The 21,270-nt window shown below is 35.7% G+C and overlaps 1 protein-coding gene across 3 annotated transcripts in view; it reads right to left on the bottom strand.

Moving 5' to 3' along the window:
* Positions 1-21,270, bottom strand: part of exp (expansion) — a 297,616-nt gene that overhangs the window by 34,758 nt on the left and 241,588 nt on the right. For all 3 annotated transcript variants that reach the window (XM_065351980.1, XM_065351981.1, XM_065351979.1), the window contains exons 4-6: positions 7,705-7,777; positions 7,283-7,444; positions 2,115-2,313 (exon numbers count right to left, since the gene is read on the bottom strand). In XM_065351980.1, coding sequence (XP_065208052.1) covers positions 2,115-2,313; positions 7,283-7,444; positions 7,705-7,777 — 434 coding nt within the window. The remainder of the gene's footprint in view (positions 1-2,114; positions 2,314-7,282; positions 7,445-7,704; positions 7,778-21,270) is intronic.

Below are 21,270 nucleotides of genomic sequence, written 5' to 3'. Positions count from 1 at the left end.
GTTTTTGGTCAATTTAAACGAGATAGCAGTCTAAATGATGTACTTAGATGTAGAATCAAGCCCCATTCGTACCCGAGCAATTTCAAAAAAAATTTTGTCGATTGGGTGCAGAAAGGGTCTAGTCCCATTTTTTAGGCAGCAACAGCGCCGGCGCATGTGAATATTTTTTTTTCTAAACAGTGCTAAAAATTGTGTCTTGGGGTCCTCTTTCAATGACCTTAAGCATGTTTACCAAAAATTTTTGATTTTCAAATAAATCAGTTTTTTGTTATTCCTGAAAAGTGCGAAAATGGACTTAGCCCCTTTCTGCACCCACCGATTCAAGTATGTTATGGTGAATTTGCACTTAGATCGAAATCGGAACCAGAAACCAAACACATGTGCAACATTTAGTGAGATACCTCACCAAAAACCCATACAAATGTGCATCCTATAGCAAATGCGGGGTCACTTCCACACCTAAACATATCTAGTACTTTTAAAGCTTTTTAAACGACACCTGCCCACATAACTCGAACCAGTTCCAAAAATAGACCCGATCGGCCGATTTTTCTCAATGACAGCACATATTATTATACCATTAATAAACACATATCTTCTCCTACTGCATAGCCTAGCTGTCTACTCGTACCATTGGGTTGGAACACCTTATTTTAATAAAACCAACACACACCTATGTGTATAATGTACGTATCGGACAAGGGGCAACATTAACTCTACTGACCGACCTACTTAGTGTAGGTATTTATACTGAGGATTTGATACTGTTCCAGATTAAACGTATTCTTCGGCCCTAATCCAAGTATACGCTTAGTTAATTACCAATGAGCATCTATAGGTAATCTAGTCTGACGAATACGGGTGCGACTGGATCCTTTGGCTTTGGCATCGTATAAATGAGAATTCCATTCTTATATGCTCGATGTGTTTATTGTAGGTAATATGTACCTACATCTAGACTTCCATTCTGCCTGCCCAATTGCCCATAAACTATACCTAGTGTACGATGAGTCGTCGTCGATGAAACCTTGCTAGGATCAGGTGCCAAGTACCTACTATAACTACGAAGCCCCTCGTTACACAAAATGTACGAGCTCGCGATCGCGCGCCAAAACAAAGCACAATCGAAACATGCGTATACTATACGAAAGTATGTGTTAAAAATCTTTCAATTTTTACGGCATGTTATTCAATATGTGTACTACAACATACGAGTACCAGAGTACATGTGGGAAGAATAACTTTATAAAAGAATAGAAAAACTTCACGCTTCGTCATCTACCACGAGTGTAGCTCTTATAACCGACGAATGCAACATTTTTATAACGTCTTATAAGCCAAAAATACTCGTACATCAACCAACCAAACCATACTCTCTTATAAAAGACTGAAAATAAAAAAACAACCAGGGATGACATTCAAAACACCTCATCTCAACACGTCCTACCATTTTTGTGGTCAGTTATTATTACCGAATAAAAAAGAGGTATGTGCCTGTATTCTTTTGTACATACAAGGACAGCACCATCCTCCCAATCTACCCCGCTGTGTGGATCCAATTAAAAAAGGATTAATTAAAACAGACCCCTTTTTTTTCCACAGCATCATCCCGTTTGTGAGATTTTTCGTGATGATTCACGTAGTTGTAATTAGAACATCGTCGTCGTGTCGGAGGCCCGATGAGCTATTTACCTTTTTCCAAGCGCATGACCAATGTGCCAAGTCAACAGTCGAGTGTGGTCAACTGGTCATTTTTAATCGAGGACAACAATTAGCCGAAATGAAAAGAAGTACACTGTATAGGTAAACCGATAAATCACCATGTCCACATGAGAGAGTAGGCAGACACTTGCAGTGTGACAATGATAGAAAGAGAGCAAAAATTCTAATCGTAAGGAACGTGGTACCGTTACCGCAGCCACACGATATACAGATGTGAATGGCGGATTATAAGCGCAAAGTCGGCGAATATAAAAAGAGCTGACCTAGTTATACTATGGTTGTGAAAACTTTCAGAGTGTCGGTGTGTGTTTAACACCATGGTTTTTTTGTTTATTTTTCTTAAACCGCAGAATGAGACCAGCATACACATATTAAAGATAGGTGACTCTTACCTGGCGGTAATTTCGATTTGAGCATATCCATAGCGACCACGTTAATAATTAGAACCCATATAGGACAGTCCAGCAGTTCGGTTTCATTTTTAACAAACGATATAGCGCTCAAGCACTGGCACTCTAATCTTCTACGGTCTGGGTAGGCTCTGCGTAGCTCGCGGCTAACATTGGCTTGAAATTTTTTCATATCGAATAACTGCAACAAATAATAGGTCGAAATTAATTTTCTCACCATTTAATACTACGTACTACGTGATCGAGATGGAGTGACACGTGCGCCATCGCCTTTTAAAAACCGACGACTTGGCTTCTGCAGCTCACGTAGGTCTCTATATGCATGACCCCTGCGTACACTACGTACGTACAATATAGCCACAGGGTATACGAGCCTTCGACAAAGTACGCGGCCATTTAATCGCTGTCGCTTTGGTCACCGACTTTATTCACGTATGTAATAATTATTGTCCTTGAAATAGCAAATCCAGCATCACTATTGGCATCATAGAGTCGTTCGTATACTACCTCTACCTAACCATAAAGATCTAATTTCAAATGTCTCCTCGTAGGTATATCGTACTTGGACGAGCGAGTCTCTTCTTCATCGTGGTCATCTCACACACACAGCATACGCAGAGATAATTTTAAAATCGTAATTGATTCGATTTAAACGCAACCAGTCCTTTTATAGAGTGCGAATCAAATACACAGGGCAAGGAGAGCATAACAATATACGATCTTCACCGTATATGTAGGTATAAGAGATATCTGGCTATAAGGTAGGACTACACTATTTAATTTTTATACAGTCTTGGATAAACTTTTCAAACTCGGCCAAGATTATTCTTATCTGTTGGTCTTTTATTCCAGCATCTGGTTTATTTTCCACTCCACGAAGTTGGTCAAATTCGTCTTATCAAACATGACCCACCCACCCTTTGCAATCAAAAGGTACCTACCCGATTAATTACATTTTTCAAATACCTTATCTACGTACGTATATAGCTAACGAGCGATGAGGATTTAATCCCAGAGATCGAGATTTACTAACCCTAAAAATGCCAGTTATCCTATATTCTCTCTCTTTCTCAGGTAGGTACCTTTAATCTCATCACACCACGCACATGACCGAGCTTGTTAACATCTCGAGTAAGTATTTAACTTTTTAATTAATTTTTCATCTGGTTTAATTCACCAGCCCTGCTTCTCAAACGTGTGGTTTTTAACGCTACAATGTAGACACAATTGTATAACCTGGAGGGTGCTTACTGCCATCAACTAGTCTGCTAGATGATGGAGGAACTGAAATGACCCAAGTCGGGCGCCATACCGTACCTAGCATAAGTATTCGAGTAATAATTATGTATTTTTTGACTTCTATATAATATAAAGTATAATATAACGGTGCTCGATGTTAAAATGTTTTGAAATGTTTCATGATAATTCCACGATGATACATAAGACGTATTCGAATTAGATGAAGGCCAAGTTCCCATAATGCAACGGGTAGGTCTCCGCACGGTAAAGACAGAACGATCGAACAATTATCATGTAATCATGATTAACCCTTCTCTACTTATCGTATTCTCCTCCTCTCTTCGCGTTTAATTGGAATTAACAAAAAGCATGTCATTAAATCATCGAAATAGATTTTTATAGTTTGGAACTATTTCAGAGATGGCAGCTCGGATGGATCACGAAATGCAGATTTAAATGCAATCTGAGAATGAAAAACTGCACAGGTAAAAAGAAAGAGAACGTTTCAAGTTCACTGTTAAACTTTTAAAAATTTTACGAGAGTGATTCACTAAAAGAGAAAGAGAAATACACTAATCAATGTCGATTACGAGACGAATTATCATAACTTTGAATTATTGGTACCATGATTTGACGACCTCCGAGAAGAATTGAAGATGAAGGTCTAGGTGTAATTTGAATGCTTCAAATTTGCAGCAGTTGTAGAAAAAAATGAGGGAATATAGCTTTGAATTTTTGAAATGAAAATTTAAAGTTTGGGGAAAAAATCCGGCAGTTAAAATTCTGCCAAAGTTTTAAAAATTGGCAAAAGAAGGCCAAAATTGTGCTAAAATCGCCATAGCAAGATGAACCAAAGTAAAAAAATTCTTTAAATATTTCAGGCAATCAATATGCGAAAATGGATAAATTCTAAAAACATTTCAGCGGGGAAAAATTGCATCAAAAATTTTAAATTGGTAAAATAGAGAACTAAAAATTCTGCTAAAAAATTCCAAAGCAGAATTAATAAAAAATAGGCAAACTCTTAGAGTACATGATGGGTATTTCATTTAGTTGAATTTTTAAAAATGGACGTCCACCAAAAAGTAGACAAACCAAAAACAGAGTATCCAAAATTGTAGATGCCATTTCAAGTTTCGGAAAAGCACATAGATTTTTGGAAAATTTTAAACGATCAATTACAAAAAATAAAATAAAATCAGAAAAAATTTAGGGCAGCCAAAATTGTACCAAAAATAAATGCAACTCCTTAAAAACAAACTCTGCCAAAATTTTCAAATTTACGAAATAATCGCATACAGCAAAAATTTAGTAAGAAATGCGAGAGAAAAATTATGAATACTTTTTAAAAATTCTGCACAGCCAAATTCATAAAATAAAAAAAAAAATATGACATTGGGAAAAATTTGAAAAATTAAATTAAAATTGTGCCAAAAGTGAACGGTATTAAATTAAAACACGAAAAAAAATTATGCAACGAAAATAATCAGCCAAGATTATGCCAAAAGCGCTACAGCGGAATTTTAAAATGCTTTGGCCAAGTTCAAAAAAAATTTAGTGAATTAAAATTTTTAGAAAAGTGACAAAACTAACAAAATGAAAAAATTCACATTCAAAATTTGTGTCAAAGCTTTTGAATTAACGAAATGGACCGCTAAAACTGTCCAAAATAAAGCCAAAAAATGAGCCAAAATTTTCTAACCGTCAAAATAAAGCCAAAAATTATGCAACAATTTTCAAACTGACACAATCAAATCAAAAATGGTGCCAAAATTGTCAAACAACAAAACAAAGCCAAAAATTGTGCCAAATTTTCAAATTGACAATGTAAAGCCCGAAGTTTTGCCAAAGAGCCGAATGCAAAATTGAGAAAAATTATGCAAATTTTAGAAACATTTTGAACAGTGAAATTTTCCAAAATATCAAAAAACAACAGTGAAGTTGAAAAGAAATTGGAAACATGAAATTGTGCCAAAGCTTTCAAATTAAAAAACCAATCTGCCTAAATTTTAGCAAAAGTTTTAAAGCAGAAATATAAAAAAAATGTACGTAGGTATTCCATTGAAACAAAAATTTAGTCTGCCAGATTGAAAAATTAAAATTAAAAAATATGCAGCACAAATTTTTGCCAAACATTCAAATTGGAAGATTTAAGAGCAAAATTTCTGCAAAATGTGTCAAAACAGAACCGAAAAAATGAGAAAAATAAATCAAAAGAATTTTGTTAGTCAGAATTGTACCAAAAATTTTCAAATTGACAAATTAAGCAGTCATATTCTGCAAATGTGTCAACAAAAAGTTTTAAAAACGCAAAAAAAATCTTTAATTGCAAAAATAAAAAAGTTGAATTTTTTTTACAAAAATTATTCAACTGCTTTTCAAAGATAAATCAAAACTGAGCCAAAAGTGCAAAAAATAAAAAATAAAAATTGAGGCCAAAATATGAGAATTCTTAATAAAGCAAGGAATCAAAATGAGTCAAAAATGAAATTAAAATAGAATTTGGACCATAGAAAACGCATTGAAACCTTCACTTTGCCAAGTTGAGATCAAACTTCTGCCAACAAAAAATTTTGAAACCCCTTGAATTTTTCTAGCAGCTCAATTTATCAAATTATTGAAAATAAGCAACCTTATGCTTTGCTTTTTTCATTTTCTCGAGATGCTTCTCATCCCCTGACTCCCTCTCTTTCTCCCATGGTTTCAAGATCCGATAAGGCGATAACCGAGGCCAAAAACCATATTGGACAATAATCCATAAAAAGACTCATTTGATTTGCTTTGCTACATTTTTTTTCTTAAGATTTTTATGGGACATTTAGGGACTTTTTTATCATGTCGAAAAAGTTCATCATTCAACTTTAGAAAATTTATTAAGATTTCACTAAAAATTGGCATCATGGCACCCCCGCTTCCCCTTTTCTTTAGTCTCCTAAGCGTGTTTGGAAGAAAATGCATGCAGTTTTTTTTTTAGTAAATAGGAGGACAAGATTTCATACAAATATTTTGGAAAAATGGGAGGACCCTCGGCGAAAATTTGTTTGAATTTATATGAAATTATCTACATAATTATGGTCATTTTTCAGACACACAAAACTGTTTTAAAATTGCTTTGTTAAAAAATCAAAACATAAATAAATGAAATTGGGTGATCAAAGTTGGGTAAATCTAATAGGATGTCTCTGTTTATCTCTGACTAAAAAAAAAAATGAAAAAAATGGCAGAAATTTTTCAAAAAATTCAAGCTGTGCTAAAGATTTTGAAATGAAAAATCGAAAAAAAAATTCGAAACGTAATTTGACATCTGATAAGGGTATCAAGTGGCCAGATAATTAATTATTGATGAAAAATGATGAAAAATTGGAAAAAATTGACAAAATGGGCCAAGTTGCAAGTTCCTCTGCCTTTTGACAAATTGACCCGAGAAAAATTCAGCAACCTATCTATACCTAACATCTCTGAAAAAAAATTACAAAAAAAATGTATCGTCCATCACTCCCGTCCTTTCACCCATACTCAGGTCTTTGCTCCAACCGATTCCATTCAAACGCAAACGCATTTCACCCATGTACTTACACATCTATTAATCTGAAAATTCTTCAAATTTCACGACCACCTTGAAAGGTGAACGTCCGACCACATCTCGTCAAACCCCTACTACTACTCGTATATCTCGATAAATCACGCAAATAACAGGAAAGAAAAAAAATATACCTAAACCAACAAATTCGCATTCGCATATACAAACACGCAACCTCAACACCCCCTACCAAGGTGGGCATGATTTACAACCGATATGTATCATCGCCATTTGGCAAATCGACTCAGTCAGACTTGGGATCCTCATCTTTTTATATGGGCGCATCAATCAACCATACTCGTAATACCTAGTAACATATGTATATACTCACTTTAAATGGTTTATCTGGCTCTAAAGCGCCATTGGATAGTTTTAAAATTTCCGCTCCTATGCTATTCTCTTCGCCTTCGCTGGTACTCTTGACGTAAATGTTGCATTTGGATGATCGTTTCACTAAAATATTGCCTTGGTCGTCCATTTTCAATTTGACACCCTGCGAGTTGAAAATATGTATAAATAACGTTATGATACATTGTACCCGAATCCGAAATGATACATACAAAACGGGATGACCGAGCCATTTGGCCAAAAAAAAAAATAACAACACGTTTTTTACAACCTCATAAACATGCATATACTCGTATAGCGAAATTTCTGCAGATATTTTTCTGGCCAAAACAGCTCGTTTATTGATCCCACGCCGTGTCCGCGGCGAAAGTAATAAAAATCACGAAATGTAAAAGATATACTCACATTTCCGATATGTTTTTTCACCTCTTCTGTTTTAGCATCTCGTAATGGATTATCAAATCCGCATAAACCGATCCTGTCAAACAAGTTACATACGTTATTATTCATCTCATATGTACAACGGATTATAAGAAGCCGAAGCCATCCGTGGCTGGAGCTGGCACACGAAGACCTCATATAACACTTATCCATATTTTGTATACGTTTCGTTTATTATTTTACGAAGTAGATAATTAAAAAATATATAATAAGTTATAATATGTATTACATAAGTACACACGTATATTTAGGTACCAAAAAAAAATTATTTGAAAAAAAGATTCGGCGTTTTGATAAGGTGCAATGTACACTGTGTTAACGTTGCAAAACGATACTCTACGTCAAACCGGTTAAATTGAAATTAATCTTGACATAATTAATTACATAATAGACGAAAACAAATTTTCACGAACACGTAATACAAACGACGACGACGTACGAACACACTTATAAGTCATATATGCGTGCGTGGAATGCAGCACAGTCGCCTCTTCTTCTTCCTGCAAACACACTTTGCTGTCACACTCCTCAAAACACAGGAAGAAATCCGAATTTCAGCACCGAAATACCTCCAGTCCTCCACAACAATCTGATAAAATGCCTCCGAAAAGGTCTACTATTACCCAAACTCCAACAGTCTGACCAACTTTCCTGCACCCGTCAATTATACTACGCACTACAAATGGTGCCCCTGGACCTAGTTGCCTCCCCCGGATACTAAATGTCTCTTCGAATATATCTCAATTATGGTTTAATTGCAGTACGCGTGTACGTTCCCGTTAAACATAATGAGTAACTATATAAAAAAAGCTCAGCTCGTATATATTTAAATGATCAAGGCCACCGGAGTAGTAATGTCTTATGGCCTGCTCCGGCTGCAGCATAGATCATTATACGCATAAAATAGACTAACAAACGGTCACGTAAATGTGGCCCCGACAATTGTACTCGAACTCGTACAGTACTTTCGTTCAATATGTCTAATTTTCTCCAAGATATACCTACTCGTAGTACGTAGGTCTGGACCCGAACCAAAGACGACGACATTGTTATCGATTCGATTGGTGGAACCATTTCTGTATACCTATAATCGTTGATAGTTGAAAATAGTGGTCAAGTTGACGTTGTTGACGTGCTCGTATACTTAGCCGTGTACGTACACGACTGACCCGAGTCGAATAATTAAAATCACAGGAGTCGCGACTCGTGAGGTGGGTTGAATAATGCTTCGGTAAATTACATAAGCACCCTGCGGAATCCATGTGTCAACCTAAATAGCTGATTCAAGGTGACTGAGGAAATGCCAACGGGCAAAATGCCAAACGGTACCAAGAGTTGGAAAAAATTACTAGCGTGTTTGAACTTCGCAGGTGGCGATCAAAGGTACTCGTATTTCGAAAAATTGCATCACGAGCTCTGCTACCATGTCTGATAATGAATTGGAAATCTTTCATTCAACCATTGGATATTTGAAGTGGCTTTTGTGAAAAGCCAGCTATGCTACCATGCTGATTTTGATGTGAATGTTACACATTTTTGAAAAAATGGCTCCGCTACCAGCGACCTCATTTCAACTTGGATAGGAATATTTTGGGTTTTTCCAAACACTGGCTCTGCTACATGTCATGCCAAATTGAATAAGGAGATCTTGCAAGACAAAGCAATCAAGAATTCGGTTTTCACACACACTAGAAATGTCCAATCCAAAAATCCAGTATTTCACTGAAATGTTTATGAGGGGGGGGGGGTTGAGGACTTCAAAACCAAATGGAAATTAAATTTTAGGCAATTTAAAATCACTTTTTTTCTCGACATTAAATAAGCTTATGACTCTATATGGCATTCCAGTCTCCTACAAAAATTGCAGAATACTCAAGTACCTTGTTACTTATTTGATATTATCAAATCATTCTCATCAGACTGTTACTTCCAGATTCACATCAACGATTCACTTTTGGACTCGAAACCTATCTTCAGAGGCGTACCTCAAGGAGCTGTTCTAAGCTCTACGCTTTTCAACATCTACTGCAATGACAGCAAACTTCATCAAATGCTAAAATTCTTCAATTTGCAGATGATACCTGCTAATGCACCCAAAGTAATAATCTCTCCAGTGCAATTGACAAACTCGAACAAAGCATCAACACCATACTAACTCCTGGCTAAAATCCTGGAAACTTGAACTCAATCCAAACCAAACAAAACAGAACGTTACAAAAATCTTCACGCTGAGACATCACTGCAACCCTGTGAGAAACATTAATACGGTAAAACCTCGATAAGTGCAACCTCGATAAGTGCAAATTCGCGTTAAGTGCAACAAAAATGTAATCCCCGGTCCCTACAGTCAATTTCCCATGTAAATTCACCTTCATAAGTGCAATAGTAACCTCGATAAGTGCAACAATTTTTCGGAAGAAGGAAGCACTTTTACCTCTATAAGTGCACGTTGCTGTGCGTTTCACCTCTATAAGTGCAAAATTACCTCTGTAACAAAAATTGTAGGCGAATTTAACCTCTATAAGTGCAAGTTGCTGTACGTTTTGCCTCTATAAGTGCAAAATTACCTAGACAATAGAAATTGTAGGTGAATCTAACCTCTATAAGTGCAAGTTGCTGTACGTTTCACCTCTATAAGTGCAAAATTACGTAGGCAATGGAAATTGCAACCTTTGTGAACTGTTTATCTCGATAAGTGCAAATTGTGGAAAAATAACCTTGCCAAGTGCAAACCTTTTCAAGTGAAAAACTCGATAAGTGCAATAATTTTTCCTGTCCCTTGAGTTTGCACTTATCAAGGTTTTACTGTATCGAAAACACTACAATAGAATGGAGTGATGATGCTATTAAATATCTTGGAGTATTCCTTGGCAAATGATGCACTTTTACAAGTCACATCTCAAAGAAAATGAAAGCTACATACTTCAAACTCAAAACACTTTTCCCGCTAATCAACAGAAGTTCGCACTTGAAAATCCAAACAGCATTACTAATCTACAAGACTATTCTTAGTCCTACATTTACATATGCGGCTCCAGTGTGGTATGGTACCTCCAAAACAAACAAGAAAAAACTTCAAATATTCCAAAATAAATTTTGTCGAATTGCCACCAACGCTCCATGGTTTTGTCTGGATACCCAAATACAACGCGAGCTCAAAATTGAAACGATTGATGACTTTCTGAAAACTGTAACTGAAAAATACCTGAACAAATTATCTGAAAACACCCTTGCTTGCTGCTTAGATATCAGACAAAAAAAAATCACCCTTCAAGAGTCTCAAGACTCAAACCAAAACTTCCTCAAAATTTCTTTTAGTTTTCTTAGCCCTAACTCTTTTCTTTCTCAAGTTTTTTTTCTAAGTATCCTATTTGTAAAATTTGTGAATAGCGCTAAATTGCGCTGAACCGAATAATAATAAAATATTCATTCATTCATTCAAAATCACTTTTCACAATTTCAAAATAATTTTGAAAATTTATTGGACAAATCAGAATCTTGCTTTGGAGCTACCAATGAAAGTAAGTATAATGTTGTAAATAACTAATTTGATTTTTTTTTTTTCAATTGAAATTTTGAAGTCTGTATGAAAATTTATACTTGAGATGTGCAACTGAAATTTGCTAAGTTTTCAGCAAAAAATTTTAGAGAACATCAAAATGTTGCAAAAAGCTCAATTATGTAAAAATTCTGAAGTCTGATAAAAAAAAATTACCACTGAGTTAATCAGCTGAAATTTACTGGAATGATGGTTTTTGGGGTCAATAACCTCAAAGCTAAGTGGAAACCAAATTTTGAACTATCCAAACAATATTTTTAGCAAAATTTTGAAAATTGATTTTACTGCAGAAGTAAAGGATTGGACTAGACTCAGAGACAATTGACAATTGGCATATCACCATTTGCAGACATCGTTCTGTAACAGGAAACCAATTTTAAAGGATGAAGTCAGGTGTGGAATTCTGGAACTAGAACTAAACTCTACCAAGACCAAGGATTTTCTGCTTCATCTTACACCCGCGTTGAATTTTACAAAATGCCTAAGGGTGTAACTCAATCACTTCACCACGCAGGCCGATTACAATCTACGGACGCCAGCAGCAAACGACAGTGAAAGATGCCCGTAAACCGCAATTCCATCACTGACCATAGGATATAAGACAGAAAAGAGAGCAGAACAGTGACACCAAGGTAGGCGGCTCAGGCTCATTGGCTTACTATAGACTAATAATCGCGACCACCGCGCCACAGACAGACGTATTTAATCCATTATAATACCAAAGTACAACTTGTCAATAAACCCAACAACGATGAGTGCGTGCGACCTTGAATGTGTGCAATGCAGCAGAGAAAAGACAACATTGACTATGCCTATGAGAGATCTATAAAGAGAAAGACAAAGACAGATGATGAGATGATGGTTAGAAAGAGTCAAGTGCAGGTTTTGTTTGCGATGAACTTTTTTTTTTTATTCGCACACTTACGTTGTTGTCTATTTAAGATGTCGTCGTACACTTACCTGTCTCGTAACTAGATCGATCTCGTATGGAGTGTAATCGAATCGTCTTCGTTGGTGGGTAAACCAAAATACGACTTTGAGCGGATGCAATTCGCATTAACGCACAACTATCTAGTATGTACTTGTACGATGGCGCACTGAGGACCTTGAGACGATCGGATCGGATCGGCGTTTGTGCACCTGTTTCCTCATCCATCCGGTCTGCTTATTGGCTTCTTTCTCGCATTGATTTCATACTCTATGTAGCCTTGCTCGTTGCTCTATCGTCAGTCTATCTTTCTCTATCACATTATTGCTAATCATGGAATATACGAGTACGTTATTATAAAGCCTGATGTGCGAACGCTCCATGTCGATAATGTATTCCCACGATGACAAAAGTGCGAATAGTCAAGTTTTCGAAGGCACATTGTATGGGGTTATCGATCAACAACCGTCAGCGCTAGATGGCTCGGATGCGTAATTAGAAAGATTCAAATGCGAAAATCGCATGCTAATGTGATGTGTATTTATGTGCTTTTCAATGAAGAAAGACTTCGGAATGCTCAATGCTGTGCTGTGGGTCATTAGGTGTTGGAAATGTGCTGGTGGAGTATGTTAGGAGCTTTTTTCATCGAGATCTCATCCTCTCTTCACTTCTGGAGACCTTTTTTGGGAAGCCAAACGTTTAGCAAACTATCTCTAAGCAAATCCAGTAACCACCAATCTCTCACAATCCAAAAGAACACGACTAAGTCCAGCATTTCCCCCACCCCCCCCCCCCACCGCTCAAATCCAACAACCCTACGACTAATACCCAAGCGACGATTTCAATTTCGTGACTTTTTCCCACACACCTTTCCCAAACAGAACCGGATACATGCCGAAAAAAATCACCTCACATCGCTTTACGCAAGACCAGAAGTCAACCAGTTAATTACACGCGATACCTCCTCCCCGTATGTGGATTCCATGGCACGTATCAAACCATCAAATTCCCCTAAACGAGCCATCCGTGTAAGAAAGTCTCTCTCCTATGCACCTATCTATATCTGTACAGCTTTGGGAATTCTAAAATTAGATACTGGAACCGGTTCGGAATTCTCTCGCGCGCCAACTATTACGATAAATGTATAACGAAACACGGTTAACGCTTTGGCGCGTTTTGCCTTCTTCCACCTATCCCTCTGGTCTGAAGATTTCAACACGTCATTGTCCGAATGTTCATCTCATACTCGTACAAACAAATGGACAAACCCCTCCGGTTCTGGTTTTATGGCTTTTTGAACATATGAGTTCAATTTTCGCCAAACAACAGAACACTACATACAGAGGTACTATAAGATCAATAACTTACAAATAGCCACTCTCACTCTATAAGTTTAAATCGTGTTTAAGCACTTTTACGTGTAATTACGAGTACTCGAAAACGCCTTGGATTTAAGACATACGAGTACGATGAGGTATGCTCCACCAAGACACTGGTTGACCTCCTCGACTCAGCCGGCTTTTCAGATAATGGCCAGCTAAAGAGTCTAAGAGCTTATATATTAGAGACTTGGACACATAGATGCGAAATGTAGAGGTACCTAGAGTTGATTACCAGATTCGCCAATAGTAAAAGACAGGTATCAATGATCGGTGAGGTATTTCGCAACAGAGTATATTTATGCTTCTAGTATAGTAACCAACCACCGAATACGAATAAAGATAATATAAACTAATCATACAAATTAGCAAATAGGTACTCAACATCGTTTGCATGGTCGATTATATACCGCACTTTTTGAAATCTTTACCTAAGTCAATATTTTTTAAAAAATAAGATTATGCTGGGAATAGTGTAGTAATTGTTTGGACGATGACAGGGCGTCTAACATCTCAATTCTCTCAATAACTAGTATATTTGCTAATACTTTAAATACTGTGCAAACCTTGGGAACAGGCTGCAGTCTGGTTGTGATGACAGGGTCTCTGCAGCTTTATACTTTCGTTAATATCTATGATTATTTTGTTTAAATTAGTTGTCGATCACACGGTACCTACTTGATTTTGTATGGCAGGTCTACTTGGGTGACCATCCTTGAAGCGATTGGAAAAGAACAAAAATGAAACGAGAGCTTTATAAAAATTTATCGAATGAATGTTGCAACTCGTGATTTAAATTCTAATGATATTATTCGAAACAAGGGGTCGTGAAAAGAAGGTAGGTTGAAAATTGTATCATAAAAATCAAAATTAACAATTTCAATTTGAATTCCTATACTATAGTCCTTTTTGAGTAAAAAAGCCTCTCATGGCAATTTTAACCCCCTCCCATGAAAACCAAGCTGACCTCCCAGAATAGCTGAAATTCGTATAGGGTAAGTGCAGGTAATATGGGGTACATAAGTTCAAACTCTTCCTGAATGGAGAGAAATTGATGAAAAATGAAAATTTTTGCGACATTCTAAAATTCAAACATTTACCCATCTGTGATAAAAATTGTGGCCACTAAAAATCATTTTTACCATTTTTAATTTTTTTTTGAAAAAAAGTTCAAAATCGACATTTTTGAAAAAGTGCAGGTAATATGGGGTACCAATAAAAACTACAATGAAATGACCTTTGAAAAGCCAAACAAAAATGTTTCCCAGTTTTTACATTTATTTCACGCACAAACAATGGTTTCCCATGATTTTTTTCATAATTTTTTGATTTTTTGAAAAAATTGTTGAAAATTCACCAAAAAATGGCAGATAACATGAAGTATTTGTAAAAATGAAAATAAACGAATAAAACAAACAGGAAAAATTATTTTTATTCATAATTTTTACACTTGTTAGTGTTTTGGTTCAGAATATGTCAAAAATCTGCAAAAAAAAACAAGGTACCCCATATTACCAGCATGTGAAAATTTTAACGCCAAAAATGTTATATTTTTTTTTCAATTCAGAAAAACGACTCACTGAACAAGTAAAGTATGAAATAGATAGTAAAATCATGGCTCTTTCCGACACTCTACTTGAAATTTCAAAAAAATATGTATTTTTCGCGAAAACGTTCAAAAAACTTGAAGTAGGTATCTGTTTTTGGGGTTGCATGAAAAAGTCACCACCGACGAATAAAAAAGAGTACACGTGACCAATCGCCTCCGGGTCTGATCAGATCATCTTAGAATCATTTAATAAAAACACTCCTTAAATTTTTTCCTGTTGGATAGCACCCACAGAATACGAAAAAAGCGGGTACCCCGTATTACTAGCAACCCCATATTACCTGCTTTTACCCTATTATGTGAGATGTCCTAAAATTGGTTGTTTTTGGTTTTTCCTCCTTTCAACCCCACAAAGTGGTGTCCTTTGGTGAGAAAATAATTCCCTATTTTTTATTTTTTCCATTTTCAAAAAATTTGGGTTACGGTGGGTCCCTCAATTTTCAAAAATTTGAAAAAAAACCAATTCAAAGAAAAATTTTTAAAAGTTCAAAATTTCGAGTTCCATCGTCTCTAAAAGGTTCCTTTTGAGTAAAATAGACTCTCATGACGATTTTAACCCCCTCTCATGAAAACCAAGCTGACCCCACCAGAATAGCTATTTTAGCTTTTGTGGTGGGGTCAGCTTGGTTTTCACGGGAGGGGGTTAAAATCATCATGAGAGTCTATTTTACTCAAAAGGGACCTTTTAGAGACGATCGAACTCGAAATTTTGAACTTTTAAAAATTTTTCTTTGAATTGTTTTTTTTCAAATTTTTGAAAATTGAGGGGCCCGCCGCAACCCGAATTTTTTGAAAATGGGAAAAATAAGGAATTATTTTCTTACCAAAGGACACCACTTTGTGGGGTTGGAAGGAGGAAAAACCAAAAACAACCAATTTTAGGACATCTCACATAATATACGAACTTCAGCTATTCGGGGGGGGGGGGGGGGGGAATCAGTTTGGTTTTCATGGGCGGAGGTTAAAATCGCCATGAGAGGCTTTTTTACTCAAAAAGGACCTTCTAGAGGTGATGGAACTCGAAATTTTGAAATTTCAAAAATTTTTCTTTGAATTAGGTTTTTTTAAATTTTTGAAAATTGAGGGGCCCACCGCAGCCCGAGTTTTTCGAAAATGGAAGAAATAAAAAATAGAGAATTATTTTCTCACCCGAGGTCACCACTTTAGGGGGTGGGAGCGGAAAAAATCGCACATTTTTTTTGACATATAGTTTGTTAAGGACCACCCTAGGGTGGGGGGTAGCTGGTCCTCCAATTTCTTCCTTTAGCATATTTTTTATAACTCGAAAACTTTGACATTTTACAAAAATTTTACAACAATGAGAAAATATAGTCCAATTTTGCAAAAATCCAATCTTAAATTGTCAAAACAAAAAATGCAAAACACTGCTTGAAGCAAGATTTGAGTTAGTTCAGTTTTTCAATTTTCATTTTTTCATAACCAGATGCCGAAAAAAAGATCAGGTCCAATTATCCCCCCCCCCTTCCAAAAAAACCAAAAAACTCGAAGATCAACTTTAATATTTTTTTGAATCGAATCAAATTTTGAAAACAATTGTTTGGAAGAAAATCATTCAATTTTTTATTTAAAAAAAAAGATTTCAATAATTTTTGACGATTTTTGTAACTTAAAAAAAAATAAGTTACTTTATTTACTCCCATTTTGTTTTCTACAAGGATAGTATTTTTTTTCAATTTGAGACATTATTCGATTCAAAAAAATGTTCAAGTTGATCTTTCGAGTTTTTTTGAGAAACAATTCGACTTTGATCTTTTTTCTAAAATTTTCTGTGAAAAATTAAAGTTGAAGAACTGAACTGGCTCAAAACCCTGTTCTGCCATTACGTCTTCTTAATTAAATCGACTGGCAAAAAAAAACCACCGATTCTCATTCCTTATCCTCGTGCCAATCTGAACAAAATAAGGAGGAAAAATGTTATTCACTTCCTAGACTCTGAGAAATTCTGCATCTCGGACGAGTTCGATCCAAATAGCCATTTTTAGTCTTTCCTACACGACTGTTGTTGTGGGGAGCACTTTCGCTACATTTATTTTATTCACGCCGATTAAAATCATTAGCACGTCAATTCCACGAACCGAACCATATCGCCTTTAAAATATACCTTAGTAACACCTGAGCACGTTGTTGGCGTCTCCGATTCCAATATTGCGCTCGTGTTTTACCAAACATGCTCTCGTGAGATCGGCGCATTAAGCTAAAAATTTTACTCGACGCGAACGATGACCTAATTCGTGCAAATTTTCGTCCATCAGATTACCTGAAAAGGGTAAAAAGCTAGAAAAATTCACGTGCTACCGGCTCAGCTTGGCCGCGTTTGTTAATCCAAAAGGTCACATCTATGCACTTTTTTTTTCAACTCGGCTAAATCTTCTTTTACACCGAGGAGTAGGTATAAATACATTAAAAAGTGAAAACTTGGCAGGCGTATACATTGTAAGTAACGAAGATCGCTTTGATGATCGCGTAATGAGAAACGTCTTTCTACAAATATTATCTATGGGTAAAGGCGAGAGTACCTCTAGGTATGTACCTGTTCGCCGATTCGAGTGTGTATCTATTTAGACCCTTCGCATCGTCGCGATGATGTAATTGACTTTAAATTATCCTATTACACCAATTAGCGGGTGAAAAGGTGATTTAAAGAAAGCCCTTCGGGTGCTAAAACAACTTCTGCGTAAATTGGCAAACATCTCTTCGCGATCCAGGCAGTGTAAACATTTCACTACGATGACTACGCTTTTTCTATGCAATCTGCGGCATTTTAGGTATCACTGAGAGTCCGTCTTGATTACTTTGGCAATCAAATGACCACACGGGCAATTTATGGTAAACCGTGTTTTCCATAAATTTGACAAATTCGTCATGATTCGCAATCCCGTACGAGATTATCGCTGGGAATGTAAATTATGATTTTTTTTCACGAACTTGCGCCTTCACCATCTCCACATAGGCCAAATGTTAAACGTTGGAAAGCACGGTGTTAGGTTCGCATTCGGACGGAAGATTTTCTCTGTCGAGATGCGCCATTAATTACGCACGGATACTCGGTTTGCGGCTCGAAGCCGTCAGCACTTTACCGGCCTATGTACTTTACCAGTATTTCAAAGAGTATAATTATAGCGTTATTTATTTACATAACTCGATAATTTTCACTCAAATTGGGTCCACGAGCATCTCGAAAGATGACTTCTTCCCTCTCGTCGTAGAGTTCTCTTTAAGTATAGCTTATGACGAGATGTGTTCTTCGCTGTTCCTATATTCGTTATAGTCTCGTTTGCTGCTTATTTTTTATTTTATTCTTCTACGAATGCAACTGCGAGCTATGGTACGAGTACTTCCTGTTTATATTAATGATGCTGCTGCTGTTGCTGTTGTTGTTGTTCAACTCACTGCTACTATACTCGTCATCATGAGTCGAGTCGAGTAGAACCGATGTCCGCAGAAATTAACACGTTCGATTATGTTGATAGCTTGTCATGAATATACAACATGGTAACATGCGATGTGATGATATCCCAACTCGAAAGCTTTCCAAACTTGATGTATGTGCAAGTATGCTCGTTTCGTTTGTGTGTATCTTTCTCTTTGGCTCGTTATACTACGATACTCCTGCTCGTCAATTATTAATTGACGTATTACGAATTCCAGAAGCTATTTCTCCTTTCCTGTACTATACCTATTCTATAAGTCTTGTTCCGAGAAGTCTTGCTGGAAGCCATCATCCAGCTGCGTACGTAGGAGAATGATGGTAAATTGTCAGTTTGGAATCTTCATCTTTTTTCAAAAATGAAAATGTGAACATACTCGAGTAGCCAGCACTGAGAAAAAACTTCGGATCGATAAGTTGCCTACTTTAAAAATTGAAGGACAAATTTCACCTCGGGAGTAATAAGGTCACATCTCAAAAAAAATTGATTTTGATGTTTTTGCATTTTTGGGGTTTGTATGACCCTCCTCAACCAAAATTTACACTTTGAGTTGGGTACATTATCTAGATCTTGTAAAAAACGCAAATGGCCTAACTCAAAATTTCAACAACATTGCAAGTTGTTTGGAGTTAATAAGGGTACATCTCAAAAAACTCCACCTTTTTTGAGCAAATTTCGTACATACAAAGTGTTAACAAATAGTTTTGATTGTATTGAATGTTTGTCAGTTAGAAATAGTCACAAGGAGTGCATTTTTTATTGGTTTGTACCAAATGGAAAAATTTTTTTAAATTGATCACTTTTCAGAAAAATGAATTTGCACATATCATGAAATTTTAGTTTTTTGAGAAAAACTCAAAAACTAAGCACTCTAGAAAAAAACCAACGACATTATGTCGATTGGAAATTTAATTCTCTACAAATTTGTTGTCAGGAAATTTTTTTTGGACGCTTCCTTTCGCCTCCACATCAACTTTAATGAAAGGTTATAACTCAAAATGTTTTCCAAACATTGAAATATTTCCTCTTTAAGATTTTATTTTTCAAAGTGTTCTTATCCTAAAGGAAGGTAGGATACCAGATCTTTAAAATGAGGTGCAATTCATTCCTCAAAATTAATTATAAGTTGATAAAAATAATGAATCAAGTTTTTTAAAAAAAGAAAATCACTCTCCTGTAAAATTTCACTTTTTTCAGATGTGACCTTATCACTCCCGAGGTGCGAAATGACTTCGTTGACATACTATGTAACATACTACATTGAAAAATGGCCGAACTGTAATTGGATGAATTTTGGCACCACATTTGGAAATTACAAATACTACGAATTGGTTTAAAAAAAAAAAAGTTCAAAAAATAACCCAGAAAATACATCATTTATCAAAAAGTAAATTTTTACAACTTTTTACGATTTTTTTAAAATTTGAATTTTAAAAAGTTTTACATGAGAAGTTGTACAATACTTACTGTCAAAAATTTCCAAAAACTCCACATTTTTTACCAATTTTTTTCTGGATTAGAAAATTCTAAAATTAAATTTTTTTTAATATACCCCCCTCCCCCCACTTCATGTGAAAATTTATCTCCGTGAACTGTCCAAAAGTAGTCGAGAAAAATTGAATGAAACGCTGCGTTTAAATGCTTCCCTTGAGGGTTTTTAAGAAAATGAAGAAAAATTCAGAAAAATTTTCATCTTTTGTGTACGTCTGCATTTTCGAATTTCCCTTTTGAAATCTTGAACTCAATCGCTGTGAGAAAATTCAGGTACCATAGCTTCCAAAGTGAGTGACTTGAATTCAAATTTTAAAATCCAAGTGATCGGTCAGAAGGGTATTGAAGGGTCAAGTACAAGAAATGAATGAATATTTGAACTTGGCACGCTCGAAAATTAAATAAACGATGCACCACACCTTACTTTTCAGTGTTTGAAGGGGATCAACTGAGAAGGGTTGAGTCAGAAGGATCAGATCGAAAAAAATACATGAATATTTTAACCAGCCAGCCTAGTACACTAGAGAAAAGGTCTGGTAGGGAGGGGGGGGGGGGTAAAATGGAAAAAATAAGTAAATATTCGAACTCATTGTTAGTGTTCCAAAATTAATAATAAGATTTACGCCAGTTCATTTTTTTTGTAATTGGGATCAAATTTTGGGGATCATAAAGTCAATCCTTCATTTAAATTTTAATTAAATTACCGATTTAAAATTTGAAAATACGTTGAAATTTGCAAAACGTGTCATCAATTTACTAAAAATCCCACCAACTAAGTCATAAAAATAGCTTCAAAACGTATAAAAATCAAGAAACTCTTTTCAAACTCGAAAAATTCATTTACAAAGTTATTGAAGTTTACTGAACATCATGATGAAAAAAAAAAAAAAAAAAAAAAAACTGAAATTATTGAAAAAGTTCCTAAAGTTTGATCAAACTAACAAAAACCCCACAAAAAAGTCAGACTTGCTAAGAACATTTTGGTGTGAAAAGTCGTAAAAATTATTCAACATTTGGGGAAAAGGTATCAAAAATTCAATTCAAAAAAAATTTAATGTTTGTGAATTTGAAAAAAATTTCTATTTAGGATAAAACGACAAAACGAGCATAAGAGA

The sequence above is a fragment of the Planococcus citri genome, chromosome 2 (assembly GCF_950023065.1).
Source record: "Planococcus citri chromosome 2, ihPlaCitr1.1, whole genome shotgun sequence".
NCBI lineage: Eukaryota > Metazoa > Arthropoda > Insecta > Hemiptera > Pseudococcidae > Planococcus > Planococcus citri.
Note: the sequence above shows the minus strand (reverse complement) of the source record. Positions and strands in the feature narration are given on the sequence as shown.